Source organism: Anopheles coluzzii, chromosome 3 (assembly GCF_943734685.1).
Source record: "Anopheles coluzzii chromosome 3, AcolN3, whole genome shotgun sequence".
Classification (NCBI taxonomy): domain Eukaryota; kingdom Metazoa; phylum Arthropoda; class Insecta; order Diptera; family Culicidae; genus Anopheles; species Anopheles coluzzii.
The window spans coordinates 63,057,681-63,080,197 of record NC_064671.1 but is presented as its reverse complement, the minus strand read 5'-3'; the positions used below and the strand labels follow the sequence as shown (position 1 = coordinate 63,080,197).

The window sequence follows — 22,517 nt, the reverse complement described above, 5'->3', positions numbered from 1 at the left end:
CTTTCTAATTTGGAAAACCTCTGAAATCTATACCACTCTTATTTGTGTATGGTGTTGCCATGGTTAATGAATGATGTATGCTCCAATCTGCAATCGTGTTGAAACCCCCACTTATTCGACAGTCCCATCGCCTCTGAAATAAGAGAGAGTTGACTGTAGGTCAATGTTTTAACCGTGCTTTTGTCAGCTCCTTTACTCCAACTTCTCTAAAAAGGGAATTTAGTAGCACTGTTTCCATATATCTTTCGTATGTTTGAATGATTTTCTTTTTTTGTACCTAAGCTTTTCATGTTGCCGTTGAATGTTAAATTCCCGCATGTTTTCGAATGAACTGCCGAATGGATGGTGCGCTTATTTTAGTAAACCCGGACGGTATTTGACCCTGGCAGCCCGGACCAACGAAAGAGGTAGCACCTGCCAGCTTGCCCTCACAAACGAACGGTCCTCCACTGTCTCCATGGCATATGTCCACTCCATTTCCTTGGAAAGCACAGATAAAACTGTCGATAGAAAAAATAGAACAATAGAGATGTACTAAAACAGCGAAAGCTACGATCAAAACGGTAACTGTTACTTACTCTTTCGGCACGTAGATATAGGCTGACGCACACTTCTTCACTGGCACTACCTGGAGCATCGCGTACTGCATAATGTCCGGTGTGGCTTTCGTAGCATACTGTGTCCAGCCCCAGCCAATCACGTAGCACTTAGTTTTAACAGGAACGTCTGACACTTGGAGCGCAATGGGAGCTATAGTCTTATACCCTTGGAAGGTATTGTTCACTCGAATAATTGCTGCATCGTAGTCAAGTGTCGAAGAATTGTACTGCGGATGGATAACGATTTTGGAGGGGGAAAACACAACACCTCCACTGGTTTGCGACGCACTGCCACCGTACATTGTGATCTGTGTAATTAAGTGTGGAACAAGACTCCGGATTGAAGCAAGTACGTAGATACCAGGAAAAAGATCGTTCGCTTACCGTGGCCGGATCCTCAATGTGGTACACACAGTGAGCAGCAGTGAAGACGTGCCAGTACGTAATGATGGTAGCTCCACAGTAACCTTCGTTTTTCACTCGCATACGCACTATGTATGGAAATGTTGCGACATTTCCCTGCTTTCCATTGATAATGCGCCCAGAATGGGATGAGTTGGCGTTGGTGTCGACACTCTCCCGTACACTAGGGGACGATTGCTCGTTTCCATTGTCAGTGTTACTTTCCGCTTCGGCACTACTGTTCGCCAACACACTGCCATGGAACAGCAGCTTCACAAGTAGTACGACACAGATTGCTACTACCTTCATCGTGGCACTGGTACTGTAATTCTAACGCACTGCTCGTCAATATCGGTTGTATTTAAAGCACATCACAGCTTTTGCACCACAGCGGGTACAGAAACTTTTGTTTACTTTGATAATCTCCAAAATTAAGCCCATACTTTGTGCCCTAATATTGTAACAGCTGCGGGCGCAAGAAATGCTGACCCAGTGTATCTTTCCATGTCGGAGCGTAGACTTGCTATTTTTTGCATTTTAATAGCTAATACTCTTTTGGCTATTCGTCACATCGCTTTCATTGAAACTTTCCTGTATTTGTCCAGCTGTGTGCCAAAACTGTTGACATCATTTAGTCTTCTGGCTGTTATTGGAAACATTTCAACTTCAGCATTGAACAAAGATTTCATAAAATTAAGAAATACTTAAGAACAAATCCAAACAATCCATGACGACCTTTCAAATTTGTTGGTATGGGCTATTGTTTATGGGATCCTTCCTATTGTTCCTATGGAAGCTAACGTACTGGAGGATTTTTATTGAGCCTATCGTTCCCACCGTACCTATTGAACCTACTGTACCGAATATTGATAGGTAAAGTTGGCAAAAATCCGGAGTGGACTCCGATCCGACTCCGATAATTTAGAAAACGACTCCGGAAAGTAGCCCAGCATCATCCGCAGTCGTTCGGAATCGCACGGAGTCGACCGGCTTCGTTGGGAATCGGAGTCATCCGGAGTCGTCCGTAGCCGTCCTGAGTCGTTCGGAGTCGACGAAATCGGCTAGGAATCAGTTGGAGTCTAAGTCCTCCCGCGTCAAACCGGAGTCGGCTTTCGAAACAATGGCCTGCATACGAAGTGCACGCGCAAAGTGAAAGACAAAAAAACTGCGGACGACTCCGACACCGAGCGGAATTAGTGGTTCGGATTTTGCCGGAGTCGAAATCGAACTAACAAAAGCCAGAGTCAGATCGGAGTCGTGAATGGGCTCCTAAAAGCATATTTCTAGTACCGACCGTTCCAACTGTTCCGACCTTCCAATCGATCCCATGGTTCTGTCCTTCCAACCATCCTCATCGTTCCGAACATTCCGAGCGTGTCAAACGTTCTGACGGAACATAATAAGTTCAAAAGATACTAAAGTTACCCTACCGTTTCGTACGTTAGTACGTCCCGGATCACGCACATCACAAGATTAGCCATCCTGGTGGTAGGGCTCCTTCGAAAGAACTCCTCAACTAATCCATCATAGTACTACAGTCTGACTGGTCTGAGTGCTCACTGGTTGAACTTCGATTTCATGCCAACTATAGATCATGTAATTTTTAGTTGGTACGTTTTTACATACATCAAATTCTGATTTTTTCTCGGCAAGCCATAAGATTTTTGTTATTTTTTTCAAAAACCGGGGTTTTCCAAGGCGCCTAGATAGACTACCGGTCGGTCCTTAGCTATGATTTTGGCAGCCATGATGGATTGAGATTTCTATTGAGATTGACAGATAGGAAGTTGGGGTTGCTAAGGACTATGTATGAGTTGCTAAGTAACATTGCCAAATTTTCATTTGAGCTAGGGAGTCCAAAGTACACAGGACGGAATGGCTTGTAGTAATTTATTGACCTTGATATAAACGCATGAACGCATGCTTTTTAATAGAACTCACCCAACTATCGAGCGTTCAACTAAAAAGCATGCCAATTAAAACTATTGAATTCTGACTGTACATCCATGACCATGCCAGGAACTCTAAACAGTAGAAGGTGTCATCACAGTATGTCATCTACAATCGCACCTACACGGTACAAACATTTATACACCTTATAGATTACTTTATTTTAAGCTTAACTTATTGTAGGACAAACCACTTGTATGCCTTTGTACCCTTCGAATGGACACTTTTAGCACCTTCAGTAGTGTACTGCCCTTCATCGTCGTCCTTCCATCGATTCACCGACCTATTCTTCGTCAGAACTGCCAGGTTCGGCAAGATTCGCCGCCCTTGCCTCCTGCTTTATTAACATCCACTCATTTTCATCCTCATCGTCGGATGATGCATGCCCGTTGAGTCCGTTTTCATCGTCGCTATCATCTTTTGTGCCATTTTCACCGTGATGATGCTTAAGCACCTTTTCTGACGCGGTGGATTTGGTTGCCGAGATGGATAGGGACTTTAGTACTTGAAGCGTGTACTTGTTAAAATCGCAACTTTAAGGTGAAAAAAGAGAAAAAAGTTTAATAACGTTGCTTCATACTTGGAATGGTTACATGCACAAGCCTTTTTACTTACATTTTGTTCAACTGTTCGTACTTTCGATTTAGATTTTGGTGTAGCGTCACGAGCGTTTGCGAATCTAGCAGTGAATCGACTTGGCCCATTCGGGTGAGCAGGAAGTTGGACCACCGCAAATAGAACTCGATGTGCTGGCTGGTGCCGACGTTCTTCGCGACAAACTGCAACGTCCGAAGGGCAAACTCGTCCGGCAGTGAACCAATAACAAGCTCGACTGTAACAAGCATACATCATGGTATAATTACACCTCCAACTAACCTCCTTTTTTGCTACTATAGATACTTACTGTCCCTGTAAGGCACACTTTCCAGCACCTCCTGTATGAGCGAGGTTTCGTTCAGCTTCAGGGCCATCAGCAGAGCTCCGCCATAGTTTTGCTCCTTGTGCAGCAGATTGCGCGTTGCCCGCGGTGTCACCTCCGTGGACAGTTGGAACGGATCGAACACAATGCCCTTGTTCAGGGCGTACACGAGTAGCCCCTCAGTCGTTACGGCGGCCCACGATTGACCGGAGGGTGAGAACCGAACGCAATCCACCTTCACCTCCGGCAGCACATTTCTAGCGGCCAGGTCACCTTTCTGGACGCCCGGTAGCTTCAGTGCTACATTTCCTCCTTCCAGCTCCTCGCGCTCCTCTATCAGGGCCATATTGCCGAACTCGGTCAGCTTGCGGCGATTGATGTATTCCTGTGGCAAAGGAAAGTTATTAAAGAAACTTATATTTTATATGATATTCAAAATTATATTTTTATATTTGATATAGAAGACAATCTAGTGTTTTCAAGGGTAAGGAGAAAAACAATGCAAATTACAGTCAAAATTCAATAGACTAACGCTTTTCGGTGGTTTTTCGAGATTGTTTCGATACATGGGACTAATTTTTAGTTATGTAAAGAATGTCATCTACGACGTATGAGGAAATAATTCTCAAAATTGATGCAAAGAACTAACCAGGGAGCCTCAAAGTCAGAATATAAGGCTTTAGATGGCCGCCACTGTAGGTCCGAGTAAATTAAAGTGTTGAGATAACGTTTCTACAAACAAATTAAAGCAACAAATAACCTTCTTTTTGGGGTAACGGGTCATGCCGGCCTATCCAAGCTTTCGAAACTTATTGAGTACCACGCAACAGGATACTCAATCCTTGCTCAAGGCAACCGTCCATACGAGGCTTGAACCCAGGACGGGGATTTTGACATAGTACCGATGAAAAAGAGGATAAAGGTATAGGTTCAGTTTAAGTTCTGGTATGAGTTCGGGATCAATTCCAGGGCTGGACGGCTTTTGGAACAGTTCCATGCTTGGTATGGTATAGTATGGTATTTCAGGACCCATTGGTATCAATATCAATTAAAGGACCGGTAAGGGGTTGGGATCATTTCCAGGGCCAGTATAGGTTAACGACTAATTCTAACACCTGTATGGGATTGGAATCAGTTCTAGCACAAGAATGAGTTCTGTAAAATTCCAGGGTCAACATAGGTTCTGAACCAGTTTCATTTAATGTGTCCCTTGGAGTTAATAGTCACCTCGATGATGTATTGTCTTATCAAAAATCCTTTGCACGCATCCTAAAGTTATTAAATACCCCCGAAATTGTCTTGCATAACTCTGTAACCGGGCTAAATAAACTACTTAGTATTAAAGTAGGCTAGATTTTAGTAAAATCAGAATTCTAGAGATCATATTCAAGATGTAGTCATATAATACTCACATTAAAATAGGCAATATGACTGATGTACTGGATTTTGAAAAAGAAGCAACTAGCGGGAAGGAACTAGTTAGTAGTCCGTCTTGCATCTTTGACTGTGCCTAATAACGGGATATTTCATGGGTTCTGCTACTTTTGGTTATACTGCTATTTTGGTGGGAAGTGATAACTTCGAATTATAGAGTTGGATAGCATTGTTTTAGTGGATCTTGTCTGATGGACAGATGCCACCCTTATTGGACAGGCTCATATGGAATGCAATCGGTACTTCCAATGTGATTCCAATAGTTTCGCACACATAGTTGACCAAGCACTACGCAAATTACAGTTTTTCTTCTTCTTCTTTTTCTTCAGCCCAACAACCGTTGTTGGTCTAGACCTGCCTGTAACACCAATAGGCTTGGCTGCCAGTGACGTTATTGTTAGATAATCATTCCTACATATAGAGAGCACTGTCCGTACCGAGCTTGAACCCATGACGGGCATGTTGTTAAGCCGTGCTAGTTGACGACTGTAGCAAGGGACCAGCCAAATAACTGTCCACGTGTTTATAACAATGGTCTCTTTGAATATCCATGCGTAGTAGGCTGTACACTATGGTGCCGTGTTTTCTGTTCAAGGAGACGATTGTTATAAACCTTTGGAAATTTGTTTATTGGGCTGGAAACGCTGTGATCGGATGCTTGGGTGGCCGAGGTTACAAACAGGCCCCAAAAAAGACTTCGCTCGTGTTGATCCGCCACTTAGTGACGAAAATTGCCAGGATTTAGGTAATTATCCCCAACGCATTCTCATCTTAGAGTTTATTATGATCCCATACCGATCCTAGAGCAAGTGGCGGATTTGACGGTAAGCGGACTGAGCAGCCGCGGGGAGACGTACATTTTTGGGACTCGTGGATGATAAGTTCAGCATATATAACAGTGTATAAAACATTCTCATCGAGGGTCTTCGAGTTCGATAGGGGCATCATGGACCAAGAGACTCATAGCGAATATAGGAGTCCGGTGATCGAGGGAACACCTACAGGAGGCCTCCATTCCTTTCACCGCTTAGGACTTCCTAAATTCGCCACGGCCTTGAGCTGGTCCAGAATTCACATTGGTTCAGGAGCTTTTTCATATCGATTCTAGAGCTGATAGTGAAACTATTTGGGTCCTGGTACCGATCCTGCAACAGTTACTGGAGCCATACCGATCCAGGAATGGATACTGATCCCATTCCGGTGCTGAAACTAATTCTGAACTTATAGCGGCTCCTGGGACGGATCCTGTAACAACACTGGTTTTGAAATTGATACTGAACTCACAGCGGTCCTCGAACTGTCACTGAACTGAACACCTATATCGATGCTGAAACTGTTCCTGAAACCAACATTGAACCCATATCTGAACTGGAACTGAATCCATACCAATGCTAGAACTGATATCGAACCCATACAAATATTGTAACTGATACTGAACCCATAACAGTCTTCGTACTGATCTCGGCTCGGCTTTCAGTGACTTATTTATTACCATAGCAGGATAGTTAGTCCTGCGTATGAGCCGGCATGTATGGTCCATTTGGGACTTGAACCCATGACGGGCATGTTGTTAAGTCGTACGAATTTACTGTACCACCAGACGGGCTTTTAATGATTTACATATGGTAACAAAACAAGTGTTAACGTGTATACCGTTCATAAAATCGCCATTTTCGATCCACAGAAGAATCGTGTCATGGAAACGCAAAACTGTTTCCAAATCCAAAATTTCCAAAAATTTTTTGACGGTGGAGATTCGCTATCAAACAAACGTTCCGTGGAGAGTTACTTATACAGTGCCTATTTCAATCCAGTAACTGATTCCGCTATCATACTGTTCGACAAACCATATGTGCTGCATAGAAGCTTAATACTTAAAGTGATACAACGGACGGCATAAACCCCACAGGAAGGTTATGCACGACAAACATCCACCAAATACTTACATCCATTCCATCCAAACTGCGGTTCTGGGTGATTTGAAACTTCTTCAACAGGATCGCTTCCTTCACGTTGTAGATGCAAACGAATTTCGACTTACCACCGGCCAGCAAACATTCACCATCCGCCGAGTAGCAGATCGACGTGAAAGCCCTAACAGAAACAGAGAAAAAATATCGTTTAATTGCTTCACTTTCCGTCGCGACAGTTACCTTGCTTACCTTCCCATTAGATTCTTCTTGGCCGTCGTCAAATCCGACTGCGATACACTGCCCTCCATATCGTTTCTACCCTCAATCGATGCCAGTTGAGCAGCCGTCTTCACGTGAAACACGGTAATGTTACCGTTCAGCGTTGCTATGGCCACCTCCTCACCGTCCGGCTTGAACGCTACGCACACCACGTCCGATCCGACCGGCACCGTTTCGTGCGTCCCGGACGATTCCAAACAGTCCCAGATGCGCAGCGTCTGGTCCCACGATCCCGACACCATCGCCGAAGAGGAAGCGACGGGCGAGAAGGCCAACGACACTACCGGCGCTTCGTGGCCGCTCAGCACCTCCAGCAAGCGGCCCAGCTTCATCGACCACAGATATATCTCGAACGAGTCCTGTCCACCGGCCGCCACCAGCTCGCCGGAGCAGTCCACCGCCACCGACGCGAACTGGACCGGTTCCGGCGAGGTGAAGGTGCGGAAATTGCGATACCGCGTCACATCGTACGCCCGGACCGTGCCGTCGAGCGAAGCGCTTACGAGAAACTTTTTGTTCCGACTAAACTCGACCGCCATTACCGCCGACGTGTGCTCGGAGAACGTTACCACACAAAAGCCGCTCGTAACGTTCCACAGCTTCACCTTGCCGTCCTGCCCGCCGGTAACGAGCAGATGGCCGTCGGGCGCGTACGATAAACAGTTCATGCCCTGCGAGTGTTCCTGCTGCTTCATGATGTACTGTTCGCTCTGCCATTCCCACACGAGCAGCTGGCCGAGAGAGGACACACCCAGCGCCAGCCAGTCGCCCGTGTCGTTGAACGCGACCGACCCGATGCTCGCCTCGGAAATGCTCAGCGAGTGGATTAGATTAACGTCCGGCAGCTCGTACAGGTAGAACGATCCGCTCGAGAACGCCACCACCATGATGCGCAGCTGCCGATGGTAGCTGGCCGCCGTCACGTACGCGTTCCGGTTTTCCACCCGTGCCATATCGGCGAGATAGTGCCGGGCGAGCCGTTTGTAGTAGAACGGATGGCGCTTGGTTTGGCCAACCAGCTTTCCCTGTTCGTCCCGCTCTTCGCCCTCCGTCGACGAAGCAGCCTGCTTCAACCGCTCCAGCTTCAACTCCTTCCGTCCGCCAGTGTGTTCTCCCTCCATATCCTTATCGGCGGTAAACGTGTCCGGTTCCTGCTCATCATCACTGTTGCCGGTGGTTCGTTTTTTCTTCTCGATCGTGTCCTCCACTCCGCCGGCGATTTGTTCGCGCGTTTTGTCCAGATCTTCCAGCTCCATGCCACACTCCCACAGCATCAGCAAACCATCCTTGCTGATGGTGTTCAGGTCGAGCGTTTTCTCCTCAAAGAAGCAGCCCACGATTGCGTCCCGATGGCCGCCGAGCACAAACGGTCGGAACGTTTCCAGCCGGGTCACGTTCTGCAGCCGAACCGTGTTGTCCCGCGACCCGATCGCGAGGATGCGCGAATCCGGTGACCAATCGAGATAGACCGTCTCATCGAAACCGACCTCGAACGCACGGTGCACCACGAACGATCCGTACGAGCCGGAAGATTCACCGGGCGTCACAAACACAAGCACAGCCGTATCAACACAGGCGGCAAAGTAGCGCCCGTCCGGGCTGAAGCGCAGATACTTCACCTCACCCCGGAACTTGTACCGGTGGATGGTCGTCTGCGAGATCATGCTGATCATCTGCGCCTCGCCGATCTCGTTCACCACCACCAGCAGACACCCGTTCGGGGCGAGATCGATGGCGGTGTAGTTGTACTGGCTTTCGATTCCCAGTGTGTTCGATTTGTTGCTGCAAGGGAGAAGAATCATGAAACAATGTTGCAACTGTTTGTGAAAATCCCGTCTTGGTTCACTTACTTTTTCAAATCGAAAATGGTTACCCGATTGCCAACCGGGCTGATTACCGAGTAGCCATCGGGGGTGAACAGCAAATTTCCGCGCCGAAACACCGCCCCGAGCAGGTTGTTGAACTGCAGAACAAAATCATCTCATTAAAACAGCAGAACCCGTCTTCACTTTATATTCTTCTAGCTTACCTTATAAGCGAACTTCATGACGTGGCTGGAGGCTTACTTTCTGGTAAAATACAACATTTACACAATTTAACTGAGAAGTTTTCCTTTCACCGGCCTTTTACTGCGCCGAAACCATGCTTTCGTTCGACCATGTGCGACTGTTTGTTTACATGTGCCTTTTTTGACAGCTGTTTGTTGACAGCATGCTGCGTTCCAGTTTCCAATGCGTTCCGTTCCACATAATGGTCGATCTCTATCTCACGCAACATTTTGTAATAAATTTTATTATCATACATTTACAAAACGTAAAGTGATGCAATTAGTAAGTTAAAATATGTTTGAATTTGTTGTGCAATGATGTGTATGAAGTTTTGTAATACAAAACAATGAAACCTAAATTTAAAATAATGTCTTGAAATATTGTCGGCCATCTGCCGGTAAAATGCTGAAGTAGAGTAGGAGACTTAAATGATAGTTTAAGCGACGAACTTTTCTGTGATAATTTAACAGGTTCATTAAGTTATTTGGCGGTCCCGTGGAACAGTAGTCAACTCGAACGACTCAATAACAAGCCCCCTTCATGGGGTCATGAGTTCAAGCCTACAATGGGCCGCCCCGCCGTATCAAGGACTGAATTAAATCTCCAATGCCTGTATAGGCCGGCATGTCCTCCTAGGACGTTACGCCAAATAGAAGAAGTTATTTGATTGTAAACATAACAGTTTTAAATATAACTAAGCATTATAGAGTATAATTAGATTGCTTAGGCCCGGATAAAACCATTAGCAGCATAGAAAATGCACTAATGATCATATACAATCCACAAATAGTGCATTTGTATAAAAGGAGAACTTTTTAGAACCAACGATACGATAGCACAATACACTTTCGGATAACACACACCCAACTACTGCAACAGTTACCTCATCATTCGGCTATGGTCTTCTGCGTTGCTTCTGTTTTCTCTTTTTTATTTTCATATTTTCACATATTTTTTTTCATTTAATTCTTCCTCTCTCGCTCTCGCTCTATCATTCTCTCTCTCTCTCACTATCTCTCTGTTTCATGATGATGTTCGCAATTGTCACTATTTTCGGTAGATTTCTTTACACACTGCCCGGAAGTAGATGGATGTAGGGTTTGCTACTCTGCGGGCAATAGAGGTTTTCTGCTGCTTCTCTTCCTTCGTGTGCCCTCCTGCTCCCTCCCAGAACCCCTCTTAATATTGCTGTCCAACAGGGGGCGGGTGGTGGCAAAAGGATCAACACGGAAAGGAGTCACAGCTTGTGTTGTGATTGTGTCACTAACAAAAGATGGTTGGTTCCACTTTGTAACTTATCGGTAAAAGTAATTGTATGGTATCAGGGTGTTTTGTTTTAAAAGGTAGATAGTAGGTGTTTTAGCTAGTTAACGGTAGCACAGGATCTTCCTTGCTGTTGTTTAAAGCTTCCTCTCACAACAAAACACGAATCTTTCTTCTTCTTCTTAACAGTTTTCAATCTAAATACACGTTGTTTCCGTTTCGTACTTTTTTGTTCTTCCTTGTGTTTTCTTGTAGCGATGTAATTAGACTGTGTTTGTTTATGTTACATTCTTCCTTTCTTCACTTTTTTATGATGTTGAGGTTCGGTGTACTTGTTGTACACTGAGAAGGCAACAAACAGGGAAAGACCACATGGGAAAACCCATTCCTTGCGGGGAAGAACCGCGTTCCGGTGACTTCAAACCGAACCGCATCCAGTTCCGTTCATTTCAGCATCTAAACGCGCGGAAGGGACACGATCGCAGAAGCACACCCTGGATCTTCCACCGGAGGAACCAGCCTTGCCATAGAGCTTTCACGATATTCCTGTCTGATCCTTCACATTTTGTTCCACGCATCACGCACGCTGCTTCTTCCTGGGGGGGTTGTTGATGGTGTTGTTGATGACACATGCGATGTTCGTTGTCAACGGCGTACGTGTGCGCGGATTTGATTTTGTTAATCGTTTTGTATCGGTGTGTGTGTCTTCTGTCTCTCTTTTTGTTATTGTTTCCGGTCAACGCTAGAGCTGGATGTTAGCGAACCGGTAATGGTCACTCCCTATTTATATACAAAATACACCTTATGTGTGGGATTGTTGGACATAATGACCAGTTGGAGGAGTCACGCGGCATCGGGACATCCCCGCGCTGCATTCCTCGCTCTCTCTTCCTTCTAACGTTGTTGTTGTTGTTTCGTCTCAAAGATAACAAAGATGTTAGGCTGTATATCTTTTGTACGTATGTGTGTCGTCTTCCTGCCTTCTTCTTGATGTTCTTGTTTTCTTCTCGACAGTTCTGTTGTTGTTGTTGTGCAATGGACAACCGTTCTCAGTAGGATAGTGAAAAAGCTAAACTGCTCTTTGGGCCCTTAAGGGTTCCGCGGACAGCTTAGTCTTATTCACCGCCATGGGACCCGGTGTCGATAGATCTCGATCTGATTTGATAATATAACAACTAATCCTCTTCTCTATAATACGACCCCTAATGTTATTTTTTTCCGCTCCCCACCTGTCTGCCTCAGGTCTCTATATAGGTTAATTAATTGTCCCCCAGAGTACGGTTGCAGAAGGATATGCGCGGTCTGAATGGATGGTGGATTCGATCCGCTCGCTTCTATACCGCACCCGTATCTCATCTATATCTGATGTTTTAATGCTGTTACGTTGTTGTTCTCTCCCCCTAGCCTATTTGTAAATTGTCTCGTCTCGCGATTGTATTCTTTTCGTACTATGATGATGATTATATATGATCGATATTACTACAATAACCGTGTGTTGTTGTAAACGAACGCAATTGGTATCGTTTTGTTTGTTTCCCTTCCATTTTTTAGATGTTTTTAGTTGAGTAAACCGTTTTCCTTTGATGTTCTGCAGACACGCGATGTTGTGGTTGTTGTTTTGCCTGCCCAGTTTTTCCCATCTTGTGTTGGATTCATGTTTCGTTTCGTTTCGATTTTTTGCAATTGCAATAATGCAATAATGTAACAAAAACCCCTGGTAAATTAAGCTCAATAATAGTATGTACCCGCTGTCCAACATTTGTTCCCGCGTAACGCTATTGCCACGGGATGTACTCACTACTCTGGCTTCACACACACGCGCGCGCTGGCTTTGGCCTGTATTCCTCCCCTGCCTGCTCTATCCTTGGTTGGTTGTGAGGGTCTTTCCGGTACGTAAAACAAAAAAAAACTTGGCTAATACTCTTTTGCATTTTTGATCTGCGTGCGGCGGCCGCCACTTGGTTCTTCGCTAGCTCTTGTTAAAAAGTGTTGAAACGGAAACCAGATCACGCTGGCGAGGAGGAGAAGGAGGTACTGCTTCCCTCCCAGTTCTTCCTTTACCTGTTCATTTCCTGAAACAAGCGCCAAACACACGCCGGAATTACCGAAGACGAGGTTCGACTAAGTTAGTAGTTAAACGCAACATTCGGTGGTTTTGCTTGGTAATGGTAAACCCCGTTCAAGAAACAGGGGCCGGAAGAGAAGCCTTTATTCTCGTTCTCACCTCTCACCGGGTGGATCTACTGTGTGTACTCTCTTTACGTGTTTTCCCTCTTTGCATATCTACCGTTTTTTTTGCAATGATGTTGTTGTTGTTGGTTCGTGTGATGGTTTGTGATGGAAGCTTTTATCACAGACTCTCCAAAACAAAACACATTCCCCTTCATTCTCCATTTCCACGCGGCCCACACCAAGAAGACGATGTTCGTTTTTCATCGGCACACCGAGAGGGAGGAAGCCGGCACAGCAAGAAACTCTACACAGGAGATGCACAACAATGCGCCAATAGAAAGTGCTACCACTCTAAAGCTTCGTAGAGTTGCGAAAACCTTTACATGATGTCCCTTTCCATGCTCCCTCTGCCTTCATTTCCTGTGCAACAACAAGCCTCCTTCTACATGTACCTAAGCACAGCTACGTCTGTGTGTATGTGTGTCGGAGGTAAATGTCTGTGTGCCAGTGTGTGCTCACGCGTATTGTGTGTATGTGTGTATTCAGAGTGAGTGAGTTGGGAGTGTGGAAAATTTACATGTACATAAATTAAGTTTACAATTAAATACACATTATTTTACATAAATACAAATAGTCTTTTGTTTTAGTTCCGGAAGTTGTTTTCAGATTTTCATAATGTGCCGCCTGTTTTACACAACCAACAGAGCGCGCGCGCGCGCCGTGCCGAAGCCCCCCTGTCCCCCCCGCCTTGATATCAAGTGGGATTGAGGGGTGTGTTAATGGGGCAACAACGTTTCCGGCATGTCGGAAGCGAACTCGGGGTCTCGGGTGAGCTTTGTTGTACGTTTGTATGTATTGAGGCTTAAACTGCTGTCGCAAGCAAAAAAGGCAAATCAGCAGTGTGCGAGATACGCCAAAAACACAGGATGTTCCGACGATTTCGCTGCAGCCGCTGCTGTTTTACCTTTTTGAGACACCGCAGACCATTTGTGTTGTTGCTGTTGGGTTGTCACATTTAGGATGTTGGTTTTCTTCTGCTCTTGTTGTTTCTTTTGCTTTTACCCTAGGATGTAAATTATGTGTTGTTGTTTTTAGGAATTGTGTTCAGCACCTGTGTTTTTGTACGCTGCGATCGGTGTTGATCTGAACGATGTCGTTTCGTTATGCAATGCGTTACGCATACACACACACGCCGCCCCCATCAGGTTGCTGTTGGGCTGATGGTGGTCGAAAGGTGGCCATGCCGGTCGCTGGCAAGTGTAGTCATAGTCTGCACTAGCCCATCGATGGTAATTGATGTGTGGCGTTCCAGTGGCGAACAAGGATCGAAGAAATACCTGCGATGATGATGATGATGTTGGTCTTGTTGTTGTTGTTGTTGTAGCATTGCATATTTCCCCTTCTGCCAGGCATTTCGTTTGATAGATCCGTGCTCGGTATCCACTAGGGACGCGCACTGCCACCGGAAACACGGGCACAACTTCCCCCGGCGGTGCGAACTAGCATCAGCGATGCTAATTTATTTCGTGTACAGGTAGATGGCGACGATCAGACCGTACAGACCCAACACTTCGGCGAAAATGAGGATCAGGATCATACCGACGAACAGTCGCGGCTGCTGGGCAGTACCACGGACACCGGCGTCACCGACGATACCGATGGCGAAACCGGCTGCCAAGCCCGAGAAACCGACGGCCAAACCAGCGCCGAGATGGATGAAGCCCCTGCAAATATCACCAAAGTTAAACATTTTGTTAGCGGTAGCACGTAATTGAGACATTGCACAACGATGAAGTGTGTGTGTGTGTGTTTTTAATGCTTCCCCATGTTGTTTAGTCCTTAATTTTGTTCCATTAGCCTCGAACGAATTTTTGCATGGTTTTACTCTGGGATGAAGTCGTTAACGAATCTGACAACTCGTTTAATTTCGACTTCTCCCTTCCACCATTTAAAAAAGACATTGGTTCCTCCGTATAAATTGCTCGTTTACTTATCCTTAACACTGTTCGCTACACTTTTTGTTTCAATTTCTTCATTCACAAATGTTTGTCTAATTTTTTAACGCCTTTTTTAACGCATTTTTTAACGCCTTTTTCTACACTTTTCCTTTGCTTAGGTTTATAGTTTTCATACATTTTAGTGTAGGAATACTAAAATAAAACCTTTTTCTCGATATTATGTAAATGTTAACTGGTTCAACTAAAAAATATAATTTACTGCGAATTAAAATTCAGATAATTTCCATATGTTTATCAATTTAATCATACATAAAATCATTATGGAATGTATTTTGAAATTCAAATCTGCTGATGAGATACACAATAAGATATGTTTTTATCCTTCAAAATTATGTCATTTCAAAATAGAGAAATTTAAAAACCGAGCTTAAAAATGGAATAGCATTCTCGTCTCATTAATTACACATGTAACACTGTAATATGGCCACTTTTCATTGCGTCTCACAACCAAATTAGCACATATGTTTAGCATTAGTATGATGTACACAAGGCTAGAGTGCTTTTTTCTAATTATAGTTACAAATTTCGTACTATTCTCCCACACGTTATCAGCTCCGCCGACAATGCGCAAACTCCGAATACGAAAATTCTCTTTCTGGCTCTCTCTATTTTCCTTCTCCTAATCAACAGAAGTACCAACTGGAAAGCATAGAGCCTAGGGAGTGAAAGTTTGGCAAATACGAAACTTTTTTCTAGTTCACTTTATAAATGTTAGCGCTAAGCGATAAAGCATAATAATGTTCCTACTTCCCCTCGGCATTTTTTGTCTTATGCTCATAACAGGCAAACTCCTTTTTTAGTGTGTAAAGGATGGAATGTAGAGCAAGGAATGTATGTACTGATATACTTACTTGTACAGCGAGTATTTCGATGGCTCATCCAGAGAACCGGCGATAAGGACAGCGACGACCAGACCGTAGATGGCAATGATACCCGCCATGACAACGGGAATGATGGACTTCATGATCAACTCCGGACGCATCACCGACATGGCGGCAATACCGGTACCGGACTTGGCCGTACCATAGGCAGCGCCGAGAGCTGAAATTTGGAACAGGAAAAATGGGATTGATGAGTATCACATCAAAACAGTGTAGAAATGCAATTGGAGTTGTAAGTGGGGAGGGATTCGCGAAGAATGTGTCTACATCTTAACACGGGCATGTTTCATGGTTGTCTGGAAGATAGAAAAGCTTTCAACTATTAATAGAGCATCCCACACATGATTTGATTATTTGGCCATATCCTTCCCGTGTCACAGTCCGCTCTCTTTTCCACCAATCCAAGCCTTTCAACGAGAAAAAGCAGAAACTATGAAGGATTCCGGATGTGAGACGGAGGATACGTCAAGAGAGGGAAATACACAAGCAACGACCTACATCTCTCAATTTTCTTGTGCTGCATACCATATCGTGTAAAAAGTTCGTCATTTGCGCTGACACTAGGAGAAAAGTTTAGTGCCAGCGGGATGGGATGTTGCTGTGCAAACGTAAAATCATTATTCAACCGCACGTGAGAAGTGCCAGGAAGACAGTGTTCGATCGATCAAATCGGAAAAATGAGAACGATGAATGTAATGCTGCCGGGAGCAGGAGAATCTCAAATGATGAATACCGAATCCTCCGATTGTTCTCGTTCGTCGTCAGCCTCGTGCGGAAAGAGCCTCCTCCTACTCCGTGGAGAGGAGAAGAAGGTATGTGGTGTTTCACAACTACATCTCCTCAGACAACACTCGCGCGCACACCTTCCTTCGCGCACACAACGACGACAACAAGCATCAGATGGACGATGTATAGGAATGGGGCTGATGATGCCCTTGTGCCGTCGCAAACACATTCGTGGCCTTTAAATTGAGCTGGACAACTTCAGCGGTCGATCTCGCGATGCTGGTGCGCCTCACGAACACATTCAATAACAGGGTGGCGGCCCCCACTTGGAACAGCCGCCAGTGATAGCGCCGTCAAGAAGAAAAAAACCCTATTGTATGATAACACACTCCCCATCATCATCACGGGGTGTTGTGTGCGTATACAGTGGCCGGCAATATAAAGTGGCCACTACTTACAATTTTACATTTTTTCCATTTTTTCCGTGAAAAATGAAGTTATTGTACTGCTTTATTTTTTGAAACTATGTCCGTGATATGCTTAAGAATGCGCAGTACCATAACATGCCAAAAATGAGAAGTTTGCTTCAAGAAAAAATATTTTTGTCCAAAATTGATCAAAATCACTGTGCCAAAATAAAGTGCCCACTTTATTCATTCTACAGAAAATATTTTTCTGAACAAATATAACACCAAACTTATAATTTATATGCGTTCTTCTTGCATTCTTTACATGTTCGATGATCTTTGGCGTATTTTTTTCTAATTTTTAAAGGTTTATCTAGTTCTGCATCTAGTTTTTGCATCTGGTTCTTCTCAAGCGTTATCAAGAGCTTTAAATTTAAATTTATTTGTTTGTGACACCAGTTTTATCCATCTTTGCACATAGTATCTGCCTCAAATTCTCGATGGAACCAAGATTTAGACTTCATGGAAGACATGCAAGGTGTTTCATACGATACTAGTTGAGAAATGTCTTTTGTATTGATTGTGTGTGTTGAGATGATAGCCTGTAGGAACATGTTTTTAGTTTTCAAACCCCATTTTTTTAAAGAAATATCCCAAAGTATTGATGAAGTAATGTTAAAAAAGATATCAGCCATAGTTGTACTTTCGATTCACACCAGTTTTTACGCTACTCCTAAAGATAAACACCCCCTAGCTATCACATTGCAATTTTCGTAATTTACTGCCCGTTAGATGTGGCGTTCTTCAACTTCCTCGCTCGAGCTACAGCAATCTAACAAAGCCAATTGGCTTCAATATGATCAAGAACATACAGATATATCGTTAGATTGTTGAAAAACTGATATTTGGACAGATGAGTCCAAATTAGAACTGATGTTCAAAAATATCTAGACGTGATCCAACAAACCAATATGTATGAAGAGTGCAATGTGATGACCAGGGAGGGGTTTTTCTATGCGAGGAGTGGGGAGCATGGTATGAATCGACGGCATAATGAAAGCTTATACCTGTATAAGCATCTTGTGTGAATTTATCTGTCTTTTGTGAAAAATACGGAGTTAGTAAATAAATTTATGTTACAACAGGAAGACGACTTAAGTTATACACGAAGAATTTTTTATTTATTTTATTTTTTTCATTCAAATCGAATAAAACTTCTTTAATGTTAGTCTTAACTTTAATCCTATCGAGATTTCGTGTGCAAATTTTGATGCAAATGTGGTGAGAATGACGTGATTAGGAAAAACAAAATATGTTAAAGCTCTGAAATACTCCTAGGAAGAATAAATGCCAAATATGTGCAAATAAAACAAAATAAATTATGTCAAAGATCCTCGAAAATGTAAAAAATGCGAGAGGAACGCATATAAATTATAAATTTGATGTTATTTTTGTTCAGAAAAATATTTTGTACAGAATGAATAAAGTGGGCACTTTATTTTGGCACAGTGATTTTGATCAATTTTGGAAAAAATATTTTTTCTTGAAGCAAACTTCTCATTTATGTCATGTTATGGTACTGCGCATTCTTAAGCATATCACGAACATAGTTTCAAAAAATAAAGCAGTACAATAACTTCATTTTTCGCGGAAAAAATGGAAAAAATGTAAAATTGTAAGTAGTGGCCACTTTATATTGCCGGCCACTGTAGTTCAATCGTTCTGTTGCCTTCCAAATAGAGAATACATTGAAACGTGTCTGTTACATGAAATTTAACATTTTCCTAGCAAATGTAAAAACATTTAAACATTTTAATGAAATATTCCGCCTTTTGATAATGCAGACTACTGACGTGGGATTCCAGCGAGAGCCGGCTGGTAATAGTAGTTCGAATGGAATCAAAACGCGGTCACATGACGACATGCCGCGTTGGGCATTACGCATTGGGCTCACCACCACACCACGGGTTGCGGGTAGATGTGTGCGTGCGATGACGTTTTTTTTGTGTGTGCACCTCGCCCCACCACATTCCAACCGTCGCGATCACGTGAAGATCGTGTAGCAGAGCAGCGGTGCGATGTAAAAAAAGGTGCATCACCAACACAACAGGTGAGCGCACGGCCAATAATAATAATACAATCATCCAATGGAGGACCTGCCGATGGGGTGACGACGGAGGAGGAATAGAACATAGGCATAGACACCAGATTTGAGTATGGAACTAACGCCACCTTCACCAACACTATTGGGTGGCAATCACGACCGTTTTCGCGAGGTTCCGCAATGGGAGGTAGGTAGTGCGCGAGTTGCTTTGGCCAAAGCCAGTGCACTGGTGGCAGGAGGAAGTGATGATGTTTGCCATTCACATGATCAACTTTACTTGGGGGCAGCAGCAGCAGCGTGACACAGTCGTCGCGTATCGGTCATATGACACGCCGCATTACGACCATATCATCCAACAGACGGAAGAAGAAAGGAAAAAACGCTGAACTTATGCTGGTCGGGCTGGCTCTGGCTCTGTGTGAGGTTCATCGATAAGGCCTCTTTTCTAATGGAGACACGGCCGACAGTCGTGTACATGTTTGCGTACAAACGCAAGAGACACCAACACTACGCGCGTACACGGGGTTGCGCTGAATGAATGACAGGACTGTCTTCTAATGGCGCTGAATCATAGCGCTTGAATGCGCGAAAAGCAGACTGACCATGCAAAACAAGAAAGACTCTGCTAAATGGTTAATGGTTTCAGTTTAACTGGTGAACATAGTTCATTTCTACGTAATTTATACTTTGTACTGCATGCATGACTTAAAGGAATTTGCTAAGTTAAAACATATGTGAAACAATTTACCATTAAATTTACTTTTTTTTCTCAAAATAATGTTCTTTTTAAGACGGCGAGCATTTATACATTTAGTTGTAAATCATCATAATATTGCCAACTAACATTTAATATCATTGTATCGTTTGTATCTTTTACGCTTTTCATTAATTTAAAAAGAAAACAAAAAAAGAATCTAAACTGAGAGAGGCACACTCCATGCGAGAGATTGTTACAGAGAGACGCAATCTTCTGCTGGGAGGAAAAATCGATAATCCTCTTCTCATCCTACGCTTTTCTGCAGACCATGCTGAAGGAACATAGCATATCCTTCACCGTTTTTCACCAAAGTGTTTCCCATTTGAGTTGTGCGGCCAACACCACTTATTCAATGGACACACACACGGACTGAATCACTGTTGCGCAAACGGCTCATGGATGAAAAGTAGGAAAAAAGCCCATCGGTGTGAACAAGAAGTTGGGATTGGTGGGGCTCCAGAGCGACAGTCGATCATGTGACGGCGATAATCACCCCCGTAATGAGTATGGGGCTGTCCGGATGGTTGGAACTACCTTTTTTCATCTCGGAAACGCATAAAAAATAATCAAATTTGTGTTTAAAAAGCAACCAGAGAATCGAATCAATAATTATCTTTGCTTGAGCAGGAAGTGAAAATGTAATCACATTTCACTTACACGACCATGGTCAAACCACGGCAAAACACCTTCCTCTTCTTCAGGTCATGTGGGTAGGTAACGAGTCTCGTGATGCCCTCACGCGGTTAACAGCGCAAGAATGACCCCTGAAAGTATACAAATTGGGCTTTTTGGGGTTTGCTTGCAGGGTTCTCTCGCGGTACTCGAGGGCAGCTTCCAAAAAGGCCGACAAATGTCGTCGGCCACACTCTGTGGCTGTGCATAATTAATGGAAAATGTTTTCCAGATAGCCTAAAGCTCACTACAAGTGCACGAGCGTAGCGCTGTGTGTGTGCGTGCGCGTGGGTTTGTTGCGAGAGAATTCACATGGTTTCTCTGCTCTCGGGGCAGCAAAGCTAGTCCGTATATCGTAGTAGTCCTTGGCCCCAAAATCAATAATAATCCCAAGCATCGGGAAAAGGCAGCTTTTTAGTAAGCTTTGTGAAGTTTAGCTCTCTTAGCTCTCCTTCTCTCGCTCGCTCTCTTCTTCACCTCAGCTAGCAAACACCTTAGCAAACCTAAAGGATTGTGTGTGTGTTACAAACTTTCCCCATCTGTGGTTTCCCTTTACAGAGACACAGCACGCGCGTTAAGGGAAGCTAACATATTCTTCTTTTCGTTCTTGCTGTTTCCTTTTCGTTGCGTTGATAGTACAATCACCATACTACTACTACTACTACCATTTTAGACCCATGTACGCGCTCTGCTAAATTGCATCGACTCTTACGCACTTTCTGCAAGTACGGGGAGGATATGGTTCTCTTCCTTTTCTCGCTCACGCTTGCTGTCCCTCTATCGGCACAGGTATCACACCCGCAAAAGGTGTGTAGTAACACCGTCATTTGGGCATCGGGAGACAATAAAAGCTGGAAAATCGTTCAAATCATTTTCGCAAACTCTTTGTCCAAAAAAAAAACAAAGGGTTCCTCTTTCTGTTTGAGGTAATTCCTTTCGCATCGGCAAAATGACGACACTTTTTTCTGCAATTTCATTCCCTCTAAATTGCTGCAAAAATCGGGTGGCTGCTCTCCATTATCGATGGTGCTGTTTCTTTTTCCATTTTGTAAGGGCTGTGCCTTTTTCTCTCCACAATAATTCATTCTCTTTCGAGCTAAAACGGAAGGCAAGGAAAGGAACATCATGATCCGCGCAAAAAACGAAAAGTGGTCACGAGGGCACTTGCGCACACACACACGCACACACATCTGTAGAGAGAGATACACATATACACATACACATACAATCCAATATGCACATACACACACACATAACACATAACATACACGCACACAGTCACGAGGGGGTTGGAGGGCTCACATGACACGGGGCGCTGGTTTCGCGTACGGAAGACGGAGCAGACATTGACTTTAAATTTTGCAAAAGAAGCGGAGAGATGTTGGATTTTTCCACCCCTTCAGGTGATTTTTCGCCACAACCAGCATCGTGGGGTCACGAAAATCCAGTGATTACAGAGACACAACAGGGTGCAACAAGGGTTGCTGGTGGTGGTAGGAAGGGAGCGAATTGGGAAACCATTGTGCGTTTTCTTACCGCTGAAAATGATAGCAGCTGCTGCGCCCATCACTCCGAAGAAGGGCGAGTAGACGGGGTTTTCTTCCGGCAGGGCCATTGCTGTGTTTTTGGCTGTTTTGTTTTAAGGGGGTTGTTACTTTTCACCGAACCGTGTCGTTTTCCTTCAGAAGCGCAGCTCTTACTGATCACTTCGTACTGCTGCTGCTGCTGCTGCTCGGTGTTGATGACACACACACACTCAAGGAGAGAGAGACACTCGGGAGAGATGACCAACACGACACACTCGCTGAAAATGTCAAGGAAGAATGAAAAAAATTTGCCCACACCCGCGGGTATATATAAACGGGGGCGTGCCGAACATGGCCGATGTGGCCCGAAACCGGCCCGATTTCGATTATCCGTGCCCGCACATTCGAACTTCCGAAAGGGTTTTGAACTGTCAAACTACCTTGGGG

At 44.2% G+C, this 22,517-nt stretch overlaps 4 protein-coding genes across 5 annotated transcripts in view; all 4 read right to left on the bottom strand.

Annotated features, from left to right (window-relative positions):
- Positions 1–22,517, bottom strand: part of LOC120954733 (zinc finger protein jing homolog) — a 156,627-nt gene that overhangs the window by 108,838 nt on the left and 25,272 nt on the right. The gene's annotated exons all lie outside the window — the stretch shown is intronic.
- On the bottom strand, positions 4–1,652 carry LOC120959521 (chymotrypsin-1-like). Of its 2 annotated transcripts, XM_040382976.2 has the most exons (4): positions 984–1,652; positions 579–907; positions 278–500; positions 4–133 (listed from the first exon to the last, which is right to left on the bottom strand). In XM_040382976.2, the coding sequence occupies exons 1-3, from the start codon at positions 1,308–1,310 to the stop codon at positions 305–307; spliced, it is 852 nt and encodes a 283-aa protein (XP_040238910.2). In that variant the 5' UTR covers positions 1,311–1,652; the 3' UTR covers positions 4–133; positions 278–304. The 2 variants fall into 2 exon arrangements, with proteins under 2 accessions (XP_040238910.2, XP_040238909.2); XM_040382975.2 differs by having other exon boundaries at positions 4–500; positions 984–1,650.
- Positions 3,088–9,784, bottom strand: LOC120958340 (periodic tryptophan protein 2 homolog). The gene is made up of 7 exons (XM_040381058.2): positions 9,526–9,784; positions 9,347–9,459; positions 7,467–9,278; positions 7,251–7,398; positions 3,856–4,255; positions 3,567–3,783; positions 3,088–3,484 (listed from the first exon to the last, which is right to left on the bottom strand). The coding sequence occupies exons 1-7, from the start codon at positions 9,541–9,543 to the stop codon at positions 3,235–3,237; spliced, it is 2,958 nt and encodes a 985-aa protein (XP_040236992.2). The 5' UTR covers positions 9,544–9,784; the 3' UTR covers positions 3,088–3,234.
- On the bottom strand, positions 13,108–22,385 carry LOC120958341 (V-type proton ATPase 16 kDa proteolipid subunit c). The gene is made up of 3 exons (XM_040381059.2): positions 22,081–22,385; positions 15,849–16,038; positions 13,108–14,703 (listed from the first exon to the last, which is right to left on the bottom strand). The coding sequence occupies exons 1-3, from the start codon at positions 22,157–22,159 to the stop codon at positions 14,499–14,501; spliced, it is 474 nt and encodes a 157-aa protein (XP_040236993.1). The 5' UTR covers positions 22,160–22,385; the 3' UTR covers positions 13,108–14,498.